Below are 21,212 nucleotides of genomic sequence, written 5' to 3' on the forward strand. Positions count from 1 at the left end.
CTGACCAATAAAGCAACGCTCCGTGAAAGCAACATGTGGCAGTTGGCCACTCAAAGCCGGCACCTTTAGACAGCTGACACTCCTTAACAGACATATGTAAATAAGAAAAAAACATGGGCATGAGTGGCTTTTTATTTAATTTCAACTGACTTCCTCTGCTATGATGGTGTTAAAGTGCTATTAAAGCTAACAAACTTAATAAAAAATCCAGCAGGAGTTCCCCGAGAGACAAAACATCATAAATGTTATGTTTTAGTTTCAGATAAAAGTTTAGATACATTTTAGGTTTCACAACTTAATCGATCAGTTTGATCCAAATGAAAACTGCAGCCTCTGCAGTATAAAATCAAGAGATATCCGAAAGCAGCCCTTAATAGTGTGAACAGCATACACAGCATTACACTCAACCTTGCATACCGTGAGTACTTCATTTGAAAGTCTAGTAGCTTAGCATTTGTTTGCTCACTCTGATGTGTCACTGTGATGTTGATCTTACAGTCGCACTCCGGGTTCCTGGAGTGTGTTTACCTCCACCTACACTCCTCCTGTTGGTCCAGGACATAGGATTCCGTGTTACACCCCCAAAAAAAGCTTTCACAGTCCCACACCCAAAAAACAGGATCTTTATATAAATGTGTAACCACGCGGCACACACCTTTCTCAAATATACATTCCTCTGCAGACTGATTAAAGCCGCTGCAGCGCTGATTACAGAGGAGTGACACTTGAGTAGACAAGAAAGTTACAGCTGCACAGCTCAGAGCACCAAGGTAAGCTCGAGACTTTACAGAGAAAACTTCATTGTTACAGCTTTTCGTAATGTTTGCAGGGTTGATTAGTCTGTGGTTTAGAATTACAGCTTAAAATATGAAGTTACTTCATTCGATTTGAATATTTAAAGTTGTCAAGTAACAAATTGAGTCCGGTGGTTATTGTGGGGTTTGCTAACAGTGACACTTTTGACTCTTTAGGTTTACAAGTGAGAAATGACACCACCTGGCTACCGGCTGATGCTAACTTTGCTTTTTATATTATAGATTATGTGCTCTAGCTCAGATAAATGACTTTTTTTTACTCTTTTTTATTTTTACTTTTAAGTTTGAATGTTCCTCCAGTGGATTTCTGTCCTCAGACTGAGCACAGGTGGACGTTTATGCATCCATTTCTCTTCCTTTCACTTCTCCAGTGGATTCAGTCTGGCTTTCGAGGCTTGTTTTAAGTTGCCTGTGAATTTTATCTGTTACACAGGCAGCTAAAGCAAGCCTTGAACACCAAAGACACACCTACCAGGACATCTCCAAACTGAAGGGGGACAAAATATGCTGTGAAATATATGATTATGAGCTCCGAACCAGCCAGTTACAAAGCTTTTCCTGTGTGTGTGTGTGTGTGTGTGTGTGTGTGTGTGTGTGTGTGTGTGTGTGTGTGTGTGTGTGTGTGTGTGTGTGTGTGTGTGGTGCTGATAATTTATTCCAAGCTGTCTGCTTTGACTGTGATAACTCACCATATAAAAATAAACAGCTGTACACTTGATGCTCTGGTGCTTTTTAAAAAATAAAAAATAAACACGTGTGCATTTGTGCGTGTCTGACCTCAGTCATGTGACTCATTATAAAGATGATTAATGATAAGCAGATATTCACTTTCAGTTCAGTCAGCACAGAGGACTGATTATATGTTATGAACTAAGATGTCATCTTTACAAAGGCCAGATGTATTTTCAGCAAATTAAAGGAACTAGTTTATGCATCCATGTCCAGTTCAGGGTCATGGTGGGCGGGGCTTTGAACATATCGCAGGTTGCCAGTTTATGGGCGGTATGGCAAACTTAGAATCACCAGTTATTCTAACAGGCATGTGAGAGGAAGTCAAAGAGTGGATTTGTTGCTGTGAGGCAGCAGCGCGAAGCCTTTTTTAAAGCAATGTATCTGTTAAAATCTTTGTTCGAGGTGGCAAAGAGGATGGCTCAAATGTGCCAAGTGACAGAAGTGAAAGTGCTTTTGTGTTTATGACCATGTTATTAACAGACAGCAGGTATATGCTGCACTGTCAGGTTATGATGCATTGATGCTGTTGTTGCGGACGGAAAAAGACGAAGAAAACGTGTCAGAGTCTTTGCATTTGGTGTTTTTAATAAAATGGATTTTGTTGGATGATATAATGTACTGGAACCAAACCAGGGACACTGAACATTTCTAAAGACATTAAGTCACCAGAACCTAAATAAATATTAAAATATTAAATATTTTGGTACATTGTTACTGCGTCTTTGACACACTATTTAAAGAATGTTGAATTTTCAAACTATAAGCTCCCCAGCGGAGGATTTTCTTAATAAAGGTAATGTGTGTTATTAGTTGCATAAAGCTCTATCATCAGCCCGCGTTGCCCGTATGATGCCTTATTTACGCCTGAAGAAATGCGCAGACTCTAGCACATGGCCATAAAGCCCATGGGCTTTTCACTCCACTGCTTCTAAAAACACAGACGTATAAAATTATGAGTGGACACGATAACGTCAACGAGCATCACTAGGCATGGTTTTAAAGTTACGACCTCATTACCCCCAGATTGAGGCCATATAACCTTAAACCCACACAGAGCAGGTTAGGAGGGATGAAATGTTCTTGTTTTCTCGTGGCCACTGAAGCGTATTTTTTCAAGGTAAATATTCTTTTTCCAACATGAAATAGGTCTTTGTTGTTTGCCGAGAGGTAAAGAGGCGGAAAAGTGAGGAGGATCTGAACTGGTTTCCATGTCAAACACTTCAATTCACCATAGAAACTCAGATCTTAACGCGGAAACTTTATTAAACTGTGATGGTGGATTGATAAGGGCCGAATTTCTATTGGCCTCTTTTTATTGTGGGCGCCAGGCGGGCTGACAGAGGTAAATTGCTCTTTTAATTAAAGCAATGCACCAGGGGAAATTGCTGTCTGAATATTGTCTCAGAGATGGGGGCCAGTGACAGTTGCCTGGAAACTTCAATCTGTCTACCCGCATTTATTCCAGATCACAGTTATGAGATAAAGTTTAATAAAAATCTTTTCCTCCGCCACCAACGAAATGAAATCCAACCCTTTCTGAACAAGTGAACACAATGAGACAGGACTGCGGAGGAAACCTCATGTTCAACATGTATCTCTCAGGTTCGTCATTTGGTCCCATTAAGAATGAGAGAAACAGCCCGTTTTATATATCTATCGAGATTTTTTACATTTTTCTCCGGGTGTCGGTGTCCTGCCGGCGATGATGCTCCGTTTCCAGGCCAGAGCATTTGTTCAGCCTTTTCAATCTGAAAGCCCGTCTGCTCTTTTGTCGGAAATCGGAAATCCTTTTTCCTGGACGCGTTTCCTGGCTTCTAGCAGAGACTGCAAAGGCGACATGCTCCAGGCATTAGACTGCAAATGGACCAGGATACAATTGGAATTTTGAAGCTCAGTGTTTGAATTTTTAAACCTTATTTTGTTTTATTTGTATTTTTTTTCCTTGCGCTCCAGTTTGCAACATTTTAGAAAAATCGGAGCATTTTTGAGCAGCTCTAATCTCAGTCCTCCGGTTCTTTCAATGCATTTTTCTACTTTCTTGAGATATTGCGCTTCTTGCTAGATTGTGCCTATAAAATCTGACCATGAAGAGATTTTTGTTCTTCTAAATAAATATTAAATCATAATATTTTGAAATACAAGTGATAAAAATCATCTGCATAAGAAATCCTCTTGTCGTAGTTTCTGGATGAAGATGCTGAAAATGTGTCTGTTTTCATTTCAGATCCAACAGAAAGTCTGTTGAAAGAAAGCAAAGGAACCTCCTGGGCTCCGATAAATACAGGAGTTCAAAAAGGTAAGAGGACAAACTCAGAGCCTCGTCCGCAGAGACGCTAAATACCGTCACTGCGGAGTGTCCAGCTCCTAATTAGCAGTTTACTTATTTTTAATGGAGAGCGTCTTCAAACGCAAAGATATAATAAAAAATGATGTTAGAAAATAGTCCCACAGAAACCTCTCAAATTATATCGCAAACGGGTCGATACATAAAAATAGTTTCTGAAATAAAAAAATATTGATCACAATATCATAATAAATGTTAATAAAACAAAATATATGACAATAATAGCAGGATTTTAATGCGTTTACTCTGCGTTTCATGTATTTCCTATAGTCGCGTCTTTAGGTTTAATAGATCATTCAGCCGGTTCTGAAACGTATTCAGTTCTTTTTCTCATGTTTTTTTTTTTTTTGCACCATCACATTATTTTTCTTTTCTCCTCTAAAACAGATAATTATCAAAGCATCTCCGGGATCATTTCGAAAGAAAATAAAAATCGTGTTTATTTTATGATTAAAAAAACACAACGGCCAAAATGAATTTGTCACATCTTGTGTTGGACGCTAATATTCACTCTTACTGCTCTCAGGACTTCCTGCAAAGATGTTTTAATTTATTTTAAATTTCTGATGATTATGAGCAGCGTGTTTTTTAAATATATGTTATAGAAAATATGGAGAAGCTAAATATAACCGGACCCATTTAAGCTGCTTTAGAGGAGTAAATAGAGATTTGTAAAATGATGTCATGATGGAGTTATTATCTTTAATTATATGTAATAAAATAACTGCGTATCTTTTGCGTGTCTTACATTATTTAATACCTGAATTTTCAAATATGATGAAATTCACAATATTATCTTTCATGAACTGATAATGCTGAATTATGTAAACCGTTATTTTGAGACCAGTTATCTATCTATCTATCTAGATATATCATTTTTTACTTTCTAGACAAAATTTTGTATTTTTTGGTTTGTTGTTGTTTTCGGGATTTATTTCAGATTATTTCCGGACCAGTTGTGATTTTCTTTTCTTCCTACACTCAGGGAGTGGGCAGATTCAGCTCTGGCAGTTCCTGCTGGAGCTCCTCTCTGACAGCACCAACATGTCATGCATCGCGTGGGAGGGCACCAACGGAGAGTTCAAGCTCATCGACCCTGATGAGGTGGCCCGGCGCTGGGGGGAGCGCAAAAGCAAACCCAACATGAACTACGACAAGCTGAGCCGGGCGCTGCGCTACTACTACGACAAAAACATCATGACCAAAGTCCACGGCAAAAGATACGCCTACAAGTTTGATTTCCACGGCTTGGCGCAGGTGTGCCAGCCGTCCACCACCGAGCAGGCCATCTACAAATTTCAGGGCAACTTCTCCCCGATCCCCTTCTCCGGGATTTCCAAACTGAACCTCGTGGCTCCTGGCGTGGGGCCTTCGGGGTTCTCCTACTGGGCTGGCTCCACACCAGCGGCTCTGTACCACAGCCACAACCTCCAGCCTCCGGGGCCGTTTGGCACCGTGTCCCCGTCCCACATCGGCTGCGTCAACAACATCAGCAGTCTGAGCACCATCAACAACCACTACAACTGACTCTCGATGCGTATTTTAGACACACCGGGAAACCGACACACTGCAGTGAGGGAGGACAGACAAACAGCACAAACACGCTGACTTTGGTGTTTGGCGGGGAAAATATGATTTAGGCTCAAAGTGGTTCAAAATTAGATGTTTTTAAAATGTCAAGTCAGGCTTTTTAAGCGGCGCAAAGTTGTGTTTAAACTCAAGATTATGACTAATGACACCGGACGTCTTCTTGCATGCAAGTAAGGCACGAAAACGTAGAAATTAAATATTTAATTTAATTTAATTTAATCCTTGTGGAGAAGCGATTACGATCAGATTACGCACAGTGCTTTGAACCTGAGCGCTTAATTTGATCCATAAATATTCCAAATATGAAATGTCCTTATTTAGGCCACTATCAGTGAGACGTAATCGGAAACCAAATAAAGGTTTACACGATGCTTGTTTTTGAAACAACAAACAAATAGTGTACATATATTTAAAAACGTTGAATAAATAATAAATTATCTTTCAGATCCATTTCCTATCAGACCTCGGCTCCCTCGCTCTCCCAGCCCTTTCCCTGAGTTCAGTGTTTGTTTTCACATCTTCAGGTGGATTTGCACTGACGTGAGCGCGAGTTGCCAAACTACCATCGGACTAGTGGCGCCATCTTGTGGTTATGGATGAAAACAGGCTTGTTGGACTGGAATGAGACTCGCTTGAATCATGCTGTCACGTCGATCACCGTTTGGTTATAAATCAGATCAGACGTAATGAAACTCTTTGTAGGAAAAACAAACCTCACGCAATAAAAAATGAAAGCAGCGCACAGACACGGGGAACAGGAACTTTGTGTGAAATAGGCTGAGTAGAAACCGAAACTGTGAATTCCCAAACTGCTCTGTAAATACTGTAGAGTAGAGACCGGCTCAGACTATAGAAGCTCTTCAGTGATTTTAAAGTGAATTCATTCACACTGTGACTAAAACAACTGTACCAATAAAAACACATAAATAAACTCTTCTGAATAAAAATGTTGTCAGTATTGTGGGATTCATTTATTTGAAAGCGTGATCTTTATGTTGACCCAAACGTGGGTGAGCCTGTAAATGTCCTCCATGCGCCAAACCGTCAGTGCTGTTTCTCAAAATGCAAACTTTTATTTGAATTTGTGGACTGACCGGCTGCAGCAGTCTCGGTAATCAGAGAAAAGTTTGCAGTATTTGTCTTGATGCATGCTCAATCATCCAGCTAAATCCCAAAGGTTGATTCTGTTCACCTGGACGCAGCGTGACTTCCTCAGTCTCAGCTGACTGCAGGTTTCTTATAAACAGTACATTTGCACAATGACTGAAACCAGCACCACTGAATGAACAACGGGCTGTGAGGTCAGTTTCATGATCATTAATATGCAGATTGTCATGACCATTGATCATCAACCACTGGTCTAAGACCATTGATCAATGCCACTCTAGCACAACAAAGAGAGCTACCTCGTCAGCCAGGACTCTGCAGTCTATTTACACCAGGGGTAGGCACCTCCAGGCCTCGAGTGCCGGTGTCCTGCAGGTTTTAGATGTGTCCATGATCCATCACAGCTGATTTAAAGGGCTAAATGACTCCTCAGCATTTCTTGAAGTTCCCAGGGTGGGATCTAAAACCTGCAGGACACCGGCACTTGAGGCCTGGAGTTGCCTACCCCTGATTTACACCAACAGGCCAGTGGACACTCTTTCAATGATGAGGATGTACACATCGTGCGGAGCACCGAGTCAAAGAGGCCATTTACGTGAAAAGGGAACGACCATCTCTGAATCGAGGAGGGGGCCTAAGGGTCCATCTGTCACCATCTTACAATGCTGTGATTGCAGCCATTCCCCAACTCTCTGTGAATGGGACTCATGGCCATGGATCAGTGGTCTTTGATCAATGTGCATGTTAATGATAAAGGAACTGACCTCCCAGCTCATTGTTCATTCAGTGGTGCTGGTTTCAGTCATTGTGCAAATGTGCTGTTTATAAGGTTTGAAACCTGCAGTCAGCTGAGACTGAAGACGTCACCTGGATCAGTGACGAAACGTTTCTCTCACTGACAACGTCCAGATGAACAGAATCAACTTTTTGGGAGTCTCGCACATTACATCAGCATGAGCTCTGGCATCAGCCACACTTTATATTACTGGTTTGTCAGCATGATGGTGTCTATGATGCTGTAACTGACAAAAACAACATATTTCAGCTCATAATGTGCTCCTGGTCCTGCAGTGACTCATCCTGTTGGTCCAAACAGACCCACAAACAACCAGCCATCTTTATCACTGTGAATTACAAACAACAAACAGACAAGCTTTATTTGTCACATTTATTATTACAGGTGAAATGCATGTGTGGCTTCTTTAAAAAGAAGAAAATATTTATTGTTCTTTCAGCTGTGGAAGTATAAAAATATACAGTAATGGGAAATTGAAGCGTTCCTAAACATACGACTGAAAAGTCCATCAAATGTGCTTATGCTGTTTCAAGTGTCAGCTGCTGCTCATCGTGAAAGTGACTCCAAATAAGAGACGTAAAATAAGGGCAGTAAATCTTTTCATCCATGTGGGGGCAGCACAACTCTTCCAACGTCAGGATCCAGCTTATGTAACCAGGTGATAACAGAGCTGCTCTAATATAGAACATGGAGCATTTGCAAATAGCAGATTAACCCCAAACCTCATTTTATGAAAGTGCGAGACTGCAGAGGTTTGCCTGGGTGAGCACGACCAGTGGAACAATGGGACGTTCACACATTTTACTGGTTATATATAAATAATTAAAACAACATTCTTAGCAGATAATGTCCTTTATCAGTCAGACTGATCAGTGATTCAGAAGGAAGGGATGTGTGTGTGTGAGGGAGGGAGGGAGGGAGGGAGAGGAAATAGAGAATGGTCCGCTCATTCACAGCACTGTTTGTGTGTGTGTGTGTCCTGCATATCAATTGGAAAGACATGGAGTCGCTATTGACAACTGAATTTCTCTCATGCCTTGGTCCCTTACCAACAAAAGAGTCATGGCACACACACACACACACACACACACACACACACACACACACACACACACACACACACACACACACACACACACAAAGAGAAGAAGGGGGTGAAAAGGTATGGATGCCTCTTGTGTTGTTTACCCCAAACTGTGCTTCTTGTAATACCAACCATGGAAACTCCACGGGGATTGAGTCACTTCCACAGCACCGCGATCGTCACTGTCTTCTCCGCCAGCAGCTCTGCCACTAATCTGCTGTGCCTATTGTTGCTGATCCTCATCCTCGCGCTTCTTGCATAACAAACTAGGTGGGTGTTTTCCTGCAAGCCACAGGATTAACAGTGTGAATGCAGACGACCGAGGAGCGAAAAGAAAACACACGAAGGAGGAGGAAGAGGAGGAAGCGAGAGAAAGAAGAGCTAACTGTGTTACTTGGTGGCACCCAGGTCATTAGTGAAGCTTCCTTAAAGGTCTTGTTTGTCACTTGAATACTCGAATTCAACAATTAATCGCGTCATATCTGGATGTGCTGGCAGTCATTTAGAGAGGAGAGCTTATGCAAGCTGTCCACCTCAAACGCTCCATCGATTCTGGGCAATATTAGTAAAGGTTTCATTTACATGAACTTGAACATAGGCTTCAGCTTCTGCTGTGTAAAAATGGATTTGTAGACGCTGAAAGCTCCAGAAATGATAACATGAGCTTATTTGAGCTGCAGACCAGCAGTTTAAGTGGTTGATGCATTCACTTGTCTTATCAGACCAACAGTAAACATGTAGTTTATCAAACTGCAGCAAAACAAAAAACTATTTCCTAAATATTTGCCTAAATCCGTCACATACTCGGTGAACAAAAGCAGGTCCCTCCATCACAGCTGTGCATTATTAGGACAGAGTAAGGCAGTCACTGGGACTGGGTTGCTGTGTGTGAAGTGTGAAGTGCAGTCAGTGAGTCATTCCTCCAGCAAGAGAAAGTGGTAAGAAGCCTCTTCTAATTTAGAACAGCACACCTACGTGGTGCTGAAATAGACTTGAGAATCACAGGGTGAGAGAAAGAGACTGGAGGATAGGAGAGGCTGAGAGAGGTGAGGGAAGGAGAAACAAGAGAGGTAAAAATCAGAAGGGAAGAACATTTAGACCAATGTGCTGCTGATTTATGTCCTTTTATCAGAGACACCTATATTTTTAGACGCTGACCTTGATTCTCTGAGTTAAAAAATAAAAACAAAAACACCCAGTACTTATTTGCCCCCATCTGGAGAAGAATGTCCAGAACACGAGTGCATGAACCCACTGAAGACACGTTTTTAGCTTTAACAGTGGACTAATTATTAGCTTTTATTTGAGGTTTGGTGTGTTGAATCCACCTGAAACCAGTGTAAACATGTAGTGGAAGGTGAGGCTCCCGTGCACTCTCTGCTCTCCCACACCTGTTCGATATCGGACTGCATTTCGAACAGTTTGATGTGGAAAATTAAATAAAACATATCAATGGTCAACGTTACACTGAATACAAAAGCTTCAGTATTTTGCTTGAAATGTTAATTTGTCAGTTTAGATAATGGTCTGGGATCAGAGCGACCTCTGCGCTTCAAAACCCTGTTTGGGATTTTGGCTGTTACATAAAACTAAATGGATGAATAATCATGCAAATTGATGCGGTGTGAAATGATTCACCGGCAGAGAAGACAAAATAACAATAAACCCTGTGTAGGTGTGTGATGAATGAAGGAATTAACATTACGTATTGTATAACTGGGTTAAATGTAAGAAAGCATCATGCAAATGCAACAGCATCGCCTTACGTAACGCGGGTGTAAGGTGAAGGAAATAAAGTAAAACGAGCTGATCAGTGAAGCGATTGAAGATTTCTGGGATCCTCACCTTGCTATTTAACAGTGGTGACACAGTACCTCTCGCAGCAGCCCGTCGCTGCAGTAATCTAGTTAAAGAGATTAGCAGAGTGGTTATGTAGCAAGTCGACAGCAAAATAGACATAATCCCTGTAAGGTGTTGTCCTGGCTGGTCCCAGTTTGGTCCTTTTTCCTCCCATACGAATGAAGATGGCAAATGTTAGGTCAGAGGGAATCCCATTACATGGGAGAAAGAAATAAAGTACTCAAAATAGGAACTAAGGTTAACTAAGCCGCCTTTCTACTGGAAACATCCAGACTGATAAAATGCCTCCAAGCATGCAAATAAAGCATCTTTAAAATCTTAGTCACATAAAATAAAAACTATTATAATCACAAAGGTTAGAGTAGTAAATAAAATGACATATTGTAACAGTATGAACTGTTTTACACAAGGCTAGCTACAGATGGGTGACAAATTAAAGGGTCTTTGCAAATCAATGCAAAAGTTGTTCCAAGTAAATCATCTGTATCCAGTAGTGTAAAATGTTTATCTTGACTTGTATTTATTTGATTAGATTGGTGCAGATAATCGCTCTGAACCCAGAATTTAGTAATTTTGACATTTCTCGAGTCTTGTCCATAGTTCAGCTTTCAGGACCATAGTGACATTCCACCCATGCATATGGCTCGTGGGGGTCCCTGACAGGTAAATATGAAATTAAAGTGAATGGTTTGTTAGGGCCTTCACAGTCTTCAGATCCTTAATTCCGTTAAACCAAAAAGCTAAATCAGAAAATACAAAGTCTGTTTATGTAAAACTGAACAGAGAACAAGGAAGCATACAGGGAACAGTAACAATTCATGCAAAACAACGGAAACCAAAATATACACAAGGCCAGAGAAACACAGTGGGCTAATTCCACAATACGACACAGGTGGGAACAAGAAACATGCAAAAGCAATCAAATAGGCTACAGCTGGACAGGTCGTCAGTCTCTCGCAGGGCCAAGAGAGACAGGCACATACAACACCGAAAGAAGGAAAAGATCAGCAAATATAACTCATACACACATGAAAAACTAACCTTCAATGTAAAGCAGGAAATGAATGAGAGACAAATAACTAACATGAAACAAGATAACGGAGAAAGACAGGAAGCAAGAAAAGCGGAAACACAACAAAACCGAACTAACAATTTCAATGTATTTATTTACACAGCACCAAATCACAGCAACAGTCACCTCTAACAAAGCCCCAACAATCACACGACCCCTTACGAACAAGGAATTGGTGAAAGTGGGAAAGAAAAACTCCCTTTTAACAGGACGAAAGAACCAGGCTCAGGGAGGGGCGGGGCCATCTGCTGCGACTGTTTGGGGTGAAAGGACCAAACACAAGAAAAACGATGACTCAAAACACTAAATGAGGGGGAAACGTTTGGAAGAGTTTCATCTGTCAAAGCTGCAGCTCTACAGACTGCACTCGAGTAACAGTTCCTTATTAATATACTTTCTGCTTTCCACTGTCTCAAGCACTGATTTACTCAATAATACGTCACGTGTCATAGTCGTAGATTTCTGGAAATGTTTTATAAAAAAGAAACATGAAAACTTTTAAATAAATGATGGAATAGGAAGTTTGAAATGTACCTTTGAAGTGTGGTAGACTATAAATCCACAGCAGCAGAAAATGAAAATTGTTCACTTGCAGTACTGAAATTACAACAAGAGATGCACAACTTCACAAACCCAGTGTAAAAACAACAACAACATGTAACTGCAAGTTTCTATAAGTTACAAACTCACAAACTCATGTTTCATATGCAATAAAACAGATAAAACACGTCAGTGTTTGAATTGGACAAATGTACAATTTAATGAAAAGTATGAGCTTATTTTGAATTTAGTGGAAACAACACGTCGTTGACTCCACGTTTCCCACTGTGGAGCGTCCCGTCTGCTTTCAGCAACAGTCTGTAAAGATCTGGGAACTGAGGAGAGCAGCTGCTGGACTTCTGTTGCCCCGTTCTTGTTTCCTGTCCTGTCACGATGGGACAAATGTTTTCAGTCGGTGAAAGGTCTGGACAGCAGGCAGTTCTCAGCTGGACTTTTCTACTAGTGTACAGTAGATGAGTTGTGCTGTTGTAATCGCTGAACTCTGGAGTTTAACATCCTGAAATATGAAGGCCTTCCCTGAATGTCATCTGGATGAGAACATAAGTTGTTCTGAAACCTGTATGTTCCTTTTAACACAGATGGGGTCTTTCCAGTTGTGCAGACTAGACAGTTTCACGGGCACTAATGCACCACCATAGCATCAGACATGCAGGCTTTTTGTCGTGGTTGTGGGTTGTTTGACATGGTTTTTGTGGGGGTTCTGGTTTATTTATTTATTCATGTTTATTAATTCCTCCCTCTGTGTTCTGTCCTGTTGTGTCAGGTCTCCCATATTAAGTTCATTCATGTGTCTGCTTCCCCCGTTTAGTTATCACTGCTTGTGCTTTGCTTTTCACTTTGCTTCCCTGGTTGTTGTCGTCCTTGATTTGGTTCAGCTGTGTCTCATTGTGTTCAGGTGTTTGCACTTCCCTGATTGCCCTTCTGTGTGTGTATATATATATATAGCGCACTCTTCGCCTCATGCTTTGTCTGAGAGTCTGTTCACATTTGCTCAGTAGTTTAAAGGTTTCAGTTTCCGTTTGGTCTTTGTGGTTTACCTGCCAACAGATTTAAGAAATGGCTCGTTTTTCATTAATTCCTGCCTGTGTTTGGGTCCAGATTCCAACTCATGACACTTTGAAATTGGGTGCTAATAACAGGCTGGATGGTCTCTCTCCTCTTCAGTCCAGAGAATGTTTGTTTTCTAAAAATAAGATTTTGATTTGTCTGATCGCAGAACAGTTTTCCACTTTGCTTCGGTCCATTTTAATTGCGCGTCGGCTCAGAACGTTGTTTTGGTCATGTTCACTTATGGCTTCCTCTTTGCATGAAAGAGCTTTTAACACGCATGTGTGGATAAGCTCCACTCAGTTCTTTCTGAGGTGTTAATGAGCCCATGCAGTGATTTCTATGACAGGGCCATACCTGTTTTAAATAGAGTTGAGGTTTGAAACTCTGAGATGCTCCTTCTCTTGTTTTGTTTCTTACTGATTACTGCTCCAGCCTTCTGTTGCCTCCATCCCAACTTTTTTGAACATGTTGCTGAATTAAATTCAGAATGAGCAAATGTTTTTCTTAAAATGTTACGAATAAAATATAGATTTGTGAGACTCGCAAACCACTGAATTCTGTTTTCGTTTACATTTCACAGCGTCGCAATTTTTTTTGGACAGGATCGGTGTGGAGGAGTTAGAGACGTGCCTGCACCGACAGACATGCACGAGCACCGTGTGCACGTCCTCTGCTGATCACTGCAGTGTGTATGTGTTGTGCAGTGGTTCAGCCCACGCTCAGCCCAACACAGCTCACTTTGCCCAGCTCTCATTCACTTACCTACCCGTTACTATAGAGACGCAGTGGAGAAGAATGCAGAAAGCGGGCTGGCAGACAGATATGCAGGAGACCTGGTTTGAATCATAATAACAAAGAGAAGGCTCTCGCATAGCATTGTGAGACTGTTACATAACGACTGCAAGGATTCTGCAACCAAGTCAACCTGTCAAGAGTTAGGGAAAAAAAAAAAGTCTATAACCGGAAAGCTATTTCAACCACGATGACGTGCTGTTTTCCATTTTATTACTTTTTGACCTCATAGATCAGCTCACAGGATCAATACAAGAAATCATACAGCAGTGATGCTTCTGTGTTTTCCACTAGGGGAAAAGAATCAATCAACGAGCTGCATTAAACACAAACTTTCCTGGTATAGATGTTATTTAAACTCATGAGTCAAAACAGACTTTCATTAAGCAGAGCTAACTTAATACAGCTGAGGCTAAAATGCTTGCTTTAAATAGCTTGAATAGATAAAGATTAGATGTTATTCTTTATTGGAACAAACTGAAACCTTGTCTCTAATCTGTTTGTTTGGCCCCATTATGATTTCTTTTCTGCCTCTGCAAGCCATTTCCAGCTGCTTCTCTTTCTGCCATAATGTCTATTTTGTCCTGTTATCCTGCCTGCCGTTCTCATTTCTACTTCTGTGTGCAGACTGTATGTCCCAGTAAGACAACCGAGTGAGAGCGAGTCACAGACAGTTCTGAGACTGCAGCAGATTCTAACCAATCACATTAAGGAGCCCTCCAGCCCACGTGGCTTATTCATAAATCCAGGAGGAAATCCTTATCAATGCAGCTCCATTCCGTCATACAGTAAATCTTCAATGTACCTCTGATCTGAGCTGAAATAAGCTTCTGAAACTTAATCATCTCAAATCGCTTCATCAAATCAAGTGTGGCATGTCTGTTTGTAGACATGTTGCATTTATTTCTTTGCAGATTTTCAAAACTCATCAAATATACATTCATGCCAGAATCATTAAATATCTACTGCTAAAATGCCGCATTATAAATTTTGCTTTCTTACAGTTTAGTCGTCTCTGTTCTCATTTCGGCATCTGCCCCTGATTAGAGAACCCAGGAAACCCAGATACGAAGCCAAAAATATCCCTTATATGTGTCAGCATGCTTTGCAGTCCTCAGTGTATAGAGCAGCAGTTAACTACACCATATTGTGAGATGTACTGTTCCTACCGAGCTGCACCCACAGCCACATAAACCTGAATCATTATCTGTAACAACGATCCCAGCAAACCTTCCCATACACCTCTATCTGAATTCTAGTTTCATGGCAACCAATAAACTCTCATGAGTTTCAGTCTCATGGCAACCCATAATAACATCCCGACACATCCCAGTAAGCATATTCTTCATGGACTTTTTCCTATTGCATAACCATGTCTCAAGGGTTCCCTGCAAATCAAGGATTAGTGGGGGGTCTGCATGGATAAGAGGCTGCCCAATTACTCCTGCAAGAAACTGCAAGGTTTGTACAAACAGACTCAGCAAGCATGTGTGGATATATACTGGTATGCACATGCACACGCACACATCATTGAAAAATGATATAAATAAAAACACTGCAAGAAAGACGAGATCCCTAATAAGTCTGGATTTATTTCAACATGGTCACCATAAACAATTACTATACTGACCTTTTATTAACATGTAAGAGAGAGTGAATGCAGCTGTGGTACATCTCCACAGACAACACACACACACACACGTAAATAACACTTTCCTCGATGACATTTAGGAAAAATTAGCTGTACAAAAGATTTTTTTCCACAGAAGATCATCCTAGAGCAAGAGCTGGTCACAGTAACTGCAGACATAATGGCAAACACTCCAGCGCCTGAGAGGAAACACTGGTACATCACCATTATCATTAGCACTGTGCAAAAACATCAAAGGTTTGTTCACAGCTGTGCAAAATAGCAGCATTTTAATTCACTTTCCAAGCAATGGATTCACAACACCACATCACAATGATCACCCAGAAGGACCATGTCAGGACTGAGCTGTAGGTTTGGTTTCAGAGTCAGATCACGTTTAACTTATAGAAACTGCAATGACACGTGTGCAAAGTATACTCTCCTGTCACTCCGTAATGAGATCTTTACATTAAATATTTGTACTTTGAAGAATCCTGAATCGACTGCACTGAAAGTGAACTGAAGCCAGCAAATGGAGGCGAACAGCACAGTTACAGCACAGGACGAAATATCTTTTGATCATTAAGCTCTATTTGTTTTTGCTCAAACTACATTGTACATACCGACCTTCAAAACAGGTAGAGGGGGAAAAAAAGAGCAAAAACATGGGTTATGTACATGTAAACCACAGAGTTTCAGGCCATTCATTAGTTGGCACATATGAAATTCAACAAAAAAAATCTCCTGAAAAAACCAAAGAAAACCTGTACAATCGATTCAGTCTTCAGTTGACCTCTGCAATGTGTTGCAAAGCAGTTCATCGCAGTGGCCAACACAGTTTGGAAAGCAATGCACAAAAGAGGCCTTGCATGCCCACTCAGGGGCTCTTTTAGTGCAACATATCACATTCATTTGGGGCACCTCTGCCCCTTGTCCTCATGTTCCACTTGAAGCAAAAGCCTTTGTACAGTTACATTACTACAGAATCACACTGCTAATGCAAACTGAGACTGCTGTTCATTTCATGAGGAACTGAAAACGGCTGCATGCCAACCAGATGTTAAAAAGTCACACATGAAGTATGGTGGTGGTGTTTGTTTTCTGCAGGTGGACCTTTTGTGTACCTCGAGCCAGTGTGTACAGATTGAAACGATGTTCCCCACAGACTCGTATCTACAGTTATTCTAAGCAATGTGTTTTTAACCCACTGGTATGCATGTTCAGCAGCTTACTTATCAGCTGACTGAGATGTTTAAAAAGCACAGTATATACTGGCTGTGCTTACAAGGCTTAGGCTTATGTGCTGAAAGTGTACTGGGCTGATTTTGGTCCTCTAAGCCAAGCTTGGCTCTGTTGTGGAAAAGTGACTGAAGAGCAGGGATGGAGTAGAAATGGCTGCACAGGTCAGCACCCCGGACAGCTCCACCTCTTAACTCGGCTCAGACATCTATTCCGGTCCTGCCTGGAACCACATCCATTCACTAACTCACAATATAGGCTAATCTTGAATGAAATGGAGATTCAAGTGCCAACCCCTGCGTCACCCAAGAGACAAGACAAAAGGGACAATATTACTACTGGCATGCATTTATGAGATTTCTTAAACTGTAGCCTAAACACCACACTGAAGTTGTGTAACATCATGAGAGACTATTTCAGCCCAGCCAGGAGAATCCTTCCAGGTTGGCCTTTCCGTCCAAAACCACAGCTGTGTGATTTCTTTACATTCATCTTAGACCAGTGTCTGTTCGCTTCCATGTCAGCGGTCCAGGTTCGACTCGCTGCTGTCGCGCTGGTTTTTGAGGTCCTGGAAAACCTCGGTGAAAAAGTGTGGGTCTGCATTCAGCTGAAGCATTTTGGCACTCATCCTGTTGATGATCCGGAGCGATGTCTCCCAGAAAACGTCCTTGTTCGTCTCGTTCATGAACGGCTTGAGCGGATAGGAGATCTCGTTGCCCATGTACGAGTAGGCGAGGTAGAGGCAAGTCTGAAAGGTGCCCTGCAGCTCGGCTGGGCTGTCGGCGCTGTCCGATATCGTGTCTTCGCACAGCAGGTACACGAACACCACGTTGGCCGGCGTGATGAAGCCTTGGTCCTGCCAGCCCTGGAGCAAAAGAGTCCGGTCAATGTTTCGGAACCAGAGGATCACCTCTCCGCTGCTTAACTGTTTCAGTTTGTAACACCTGCGGCACAAGAAGTCCCCCAAACAGCGAAGCAGCTCGCCGGTTGAAGCCTGGATGACTATCCGCCTGGGTGACACCAGAGACACGCTGCTGGGCTGCTTCTGGACCGAGGACAGCCTCCCGTTCTGCACGACAGACTCGCTGTTCTGCGTGGGGACCGTGGGCACCGGGACGGGGATGGGCGCTTTCGGTTTCTTCTCTTCGGTCTGGTGCGTTTTCCTTACGTTTTCGCTGTTGAGCTGAGCCACCTGGCTGGACGGCAGCTCTCGAGTGGGCAGCGGGTTCGGGGTCACTTTCTTTGCGCTCTTCTTGGCCGAACTAGCCACCAGCTTCTTCCAGGACAGAGACACGAACATTGAGTGGCGTTTGAGGCTCTTGTCGTTTTTCCCTCCGTCTCCTGCGACCTCGGCATCCATGATCGACGCCTTCTTGGTCGCGGGAGATATAGAGAGAACGGTTCCCATGTCTGCGCGGTGGAGAGATGCGGGGGTTTGGATGCTGCTGCGGCTTGAACGCAGAACGTCGAGCAGAGTGAGAGGCGGCGAACAGCAGTCACGACAGCGACTGAAACTCCATTTACACGCTTACGTGTAACGTCTGGTCGCTCCCCGGAGGAGATGAAGGAGGACTGCGCGTTTTTGTTCTTCTTCTGCTGTTGTGTGAAATTATGTCCCAGCAGATGCTCTCTCAGTGCCGCGCGCGGAGACGCTGCGGCACGATCCCGTCTGTGAGAGGAGCGAAGATTTGTGGCTATGCGTAAATCTCAGGCTTAAACGAACCAGCAGGTTCAGCCTCTGACTGACCGTCGGGACAGCCAATCAGAAAGTCAACCAATGGTCCAATCACCAGGGCTGTTGTTTTTAGGTCTCGGTTGCCATTGATAGCAGCGACACTGACTGATTTGGTTCGTGCTGTTCTCCACCAGTCTGGTTACTTTGGGAAAGCGAGGTTATTTATAAATCAGGTCGTCTGCATCTGACCTGAGCCTCCCCAAAACACAACACAATTTTACACTGACTACTAATGAGTCAGTGTAAATTACTAATGAGTGACCCCCCACACATCTGTGGGGGGAAACTCCCACTAGGTTTATATCTGGGACTCTCCACCATTTGACCTTAGAACTGAAGAAGCTTTTCGGATGAGAGGTGAAACGTCTTCAAGCAACTTAAAGAAGTCCAGACGCTTTTCTTTGCAAGCTCCTTTGATTCTGTACAAAAGTTTCTACCAGCTACAACCAGCCTAAACTTTTTTTGTCTTTCCAGACACCTGGACAAAGTTTTCAGAACAAAACACCACCTGCATTTGTTTTACTTGGACAGGTAGGAAAAAAAAAACTCCCACTAATCAAAGCAATAATGAGTTTTCAGCTGAGCTCCAAATATCTTCTGCCTTACAAAGCAGTTACAATTGTTGCTATTTTAATAAAGCAGGAATTGCTACTGACCTCATGTAGTAGCAATTCATGGGAAACACCCACTGTAGGTGTGTGTAACATGTCCCTGGATCCAAAGAGACTTATCCAATTACAGTCAGTAGAACTGGCCCAGCTTCACCAGGTTACATCACTACAGTCTGATATTTCCATTCATCTTAAACTGTAAACACACGTAAATAGAAGTGAATGTCCAATGTAGTGGAATATTCAAAGCCTTTGTCATACAGTTAAACTATGAAGAGCTAAACATGACATGTGACCTGTAACCTGATGTTCTGAGGTCATTCATCCTAAGTTTTTTTTTATTTTTTATTTTTATATCAACATTTCTTTTATTTTGAGAAGTTCGGTGATCTGCTGCTCTACTGTGCTTTCATGGCATATCAAACCTTTAAACAGATGGCCTGCAGCAGAAGGACACACTGGGTGTCATTCCTGTCAGCTAACAACAGGAAATAATTCACACAAGCTCACCAAAACTGGACAACAGAAGATTGGGAAACGTTGCCTGGTCCGAGTCTCAGTTTCTGCTGGGACATTCAGATGGTAGAGCCAGGGTTTGGTGTTAACAACATGAAAGCATGGATCCTTCTAGTATTGTATCAACACTTCAGGCTGCAGGTGGCGTAATAGTGTGAGGGCATGTTTTGGTTCCCTTTGTACCAACTGGATATAACGCAAATGCCACAGCCTACATTGGTATTGTTGCTAACCACGTCCATCCCCTCATGACCACACTTCACCCGTCTTCTGTGTAAAGTTCAAAACTCAAACTGTCTCACACTGGCTCCTTAAACATAATGATGAAGATTTCAATCCAGCACAGCACCTTTGAAATGCTGTGAAATGATTTGCATCATGGACGTGCAGCTGAGAAACCTGCAGAAACTCTGTGATGCTGTCATGTCAATGTGGACAAAAAAAGATGTACCTAATAAAGTGACCAATCTCTCTCTCCACAAATAAACTGACTCCAGATACACACAGGATTTGGAAAATGTGAAAGAAGATCTTGCACCAGTTACTCGACACTTCCAATGATTAAAATCAGTGAAATGATCTGGCCTGCATTCATGCCAGGGGGTGGCAGTGGCTCAGGAGGTAGCACAGCTCATCTACTTATTAGCGGGTCAGTGGTTCAATTCCCCTCCTACTCCAGTCTGCATGTTGATGTGATGAAGTAGTGGAGCCACAGTTTGTAATAAAAAGGAATTTGAGTGCTCAGAGCATAAATACCACTTACTATCATGGTATCAACATAAGTTTAAAGTATGCTACAGAGGTCTCCTTTGCAAAAAATATGAAATATGCTGTCTTTCACTTGTTTGTAAGTGTAGAATGCAGAAGTTGGAGGCGATGTTTATCCTTAATTTGAACGTACCAATTTCTCTGTACTTACTATGTCATCATCATAGTTAGAAAAACAGCAGCTTTAAGTATAATTGAATTAACATCACTGTTGTTACAAGTCCCCCCCCCCCCCACACACACACACACACAAACTTGTTGTTATTATGTGCTACATGTGACAAAGGCTAACGTACAACAATGTCCTGACCTAATTTCCCAGCATTAAGTGGAGTTCCAGTCTGTCAATGCAGCCGCTCTCCCAGCTTCAGAACACCAGATTTACTGTATCAGTATAACAACAATCAAACAATAAAGCTTTTCTGTTACACCGAAGCAGCAGTGACAAGAAAAGAGACTGAATTAGGAAAATAACCAAACCAAACTTAACAAATTAAGATCAAAGACAGTGACGTCCCAAAACTGCAGAGTGCAACCCGTCGTACCCGTCGCTTTTGATCATCCCAACGTTTGATCCAAAACATCATAAATCAGGTGGTGATCAAAAGAAACTCTTTCATCACAAATCAAACAAATTGAGACAGGATGTGCCAGAGGAATAATCTCAACATATTAGACATGAAGCAACAACTCACAAAGGTGGAAAAAAACATGAATCACAGGACTGGAGACGGAGCGCTGGGAGGAAACGGCTGGATGATGGGAGGGAAGTGTCTTTTAAAAGATTTATCAATATCTTTACCTGTATTCCCTGTGATATAATTTAGATTTGGAAATGAAGAACATTTCATATGCGATATCTGTTTTTTATTCTACTGACCACTTTATTAGGTAGACCTCGCTGGTGCCA

At 42.0% G+C, this 21,212-nt stretch overlaps 2 protein-coding genes across 2 annotated transcripts; one reads left to right on the forward strand and one right to left on the reverse strand.

Annotated features, from left to right (window-relative positions):
• The first annotated feature begins 3,003 nt into the window (after nt 1-3,003).
• Nucleotides 3,004-6,386, forward strand: fev (FEV transcription factor, ETS family member). The gene is made up of 3 exons (XM_026145692.1): nt 3,004-3,149; nt 3,772-3,843; nt 4,877-6,386. Exons 1-3 carry the CDS (start codon nt 3,101-3,103, stop codon nt 5,416-5,418), a joined length of 663 nt encoding a protein of 220 aa, XP_026001477.1. The 5' UTR covers nt 3,004-3,100; the 3' UTR covers nt 5,419-6,386.
• An 8,984-nt stretch (nt 6,387-15,370) lies between these two features.
• On the reverse strand, nt 15,371-18,377 carry cdk5r2b (cyclin-dependent kinase 5, regulatory subunit 2b (p39)). Its single transcript, XM_026145765.1, has one exon. It carries the CDS (start codon nt 18,078-18,080, stop codon nt 17,193-17,195), a length of 888 nt encoding a protein of 295 aa, XP_026001550.1. The 5' UTR covers nt 18,081-18,377; the 3' UTR covers nt 15,371-17,192.
• Nucleotides 18,378-21,212: the final 2,835 nt, after the last annotated feature.

The sequence above is a fragment of the Astatotilapia calliptera genome, chromosome 16, assembly GCF_900246225.1.
Source record: "Astatotilapia calliptera chromosome 16, fAstCal1.2, whole genome shotgun sequence".
Classification (NCBI taxonomy): domain Eukaryota; kingdom Metazoa; phylum Chordata; class Actinopteri; order Cichliformes; family Cichlidae; genus Astatotilapia; species Astatotilapia calliptera.

What these genes read in the sequence shown, in the direction of transcription:
- fev (XM_026145692.1), top strand. Translation starts at nt 3,101, where the DNA reads ATGAGACAGGACTGCGGAGGAAACCTCATGTTCAACATGTATCTCTCA. An exon ending in GTTCAACATGTATCTCTCAG is followed by an intron (nt 3,150 to 3,771) that starts GTTCGTCATTTG and finishes TTTTCATTTCAG; the next exon opens with ATCCAACAGAAAGTCTGTTG. An exon ending in AAATACAGGAGTTCAAAAAG is followed by an intron (nt 3,844 to 4,876) that starts GTAAGAGGACAA and finishes TCCTACACTCAG; the next exon opens with GGAGTGGGCAGATTCAGCTC.
- cdk5r2b (XM_026145765.1), bottom strand. Translation starts at nt 18,080, where the DNA reads ATGGGAACCGTTCTCTCTATATCTCCCGCGACCAAGAAGGCGTCGATC.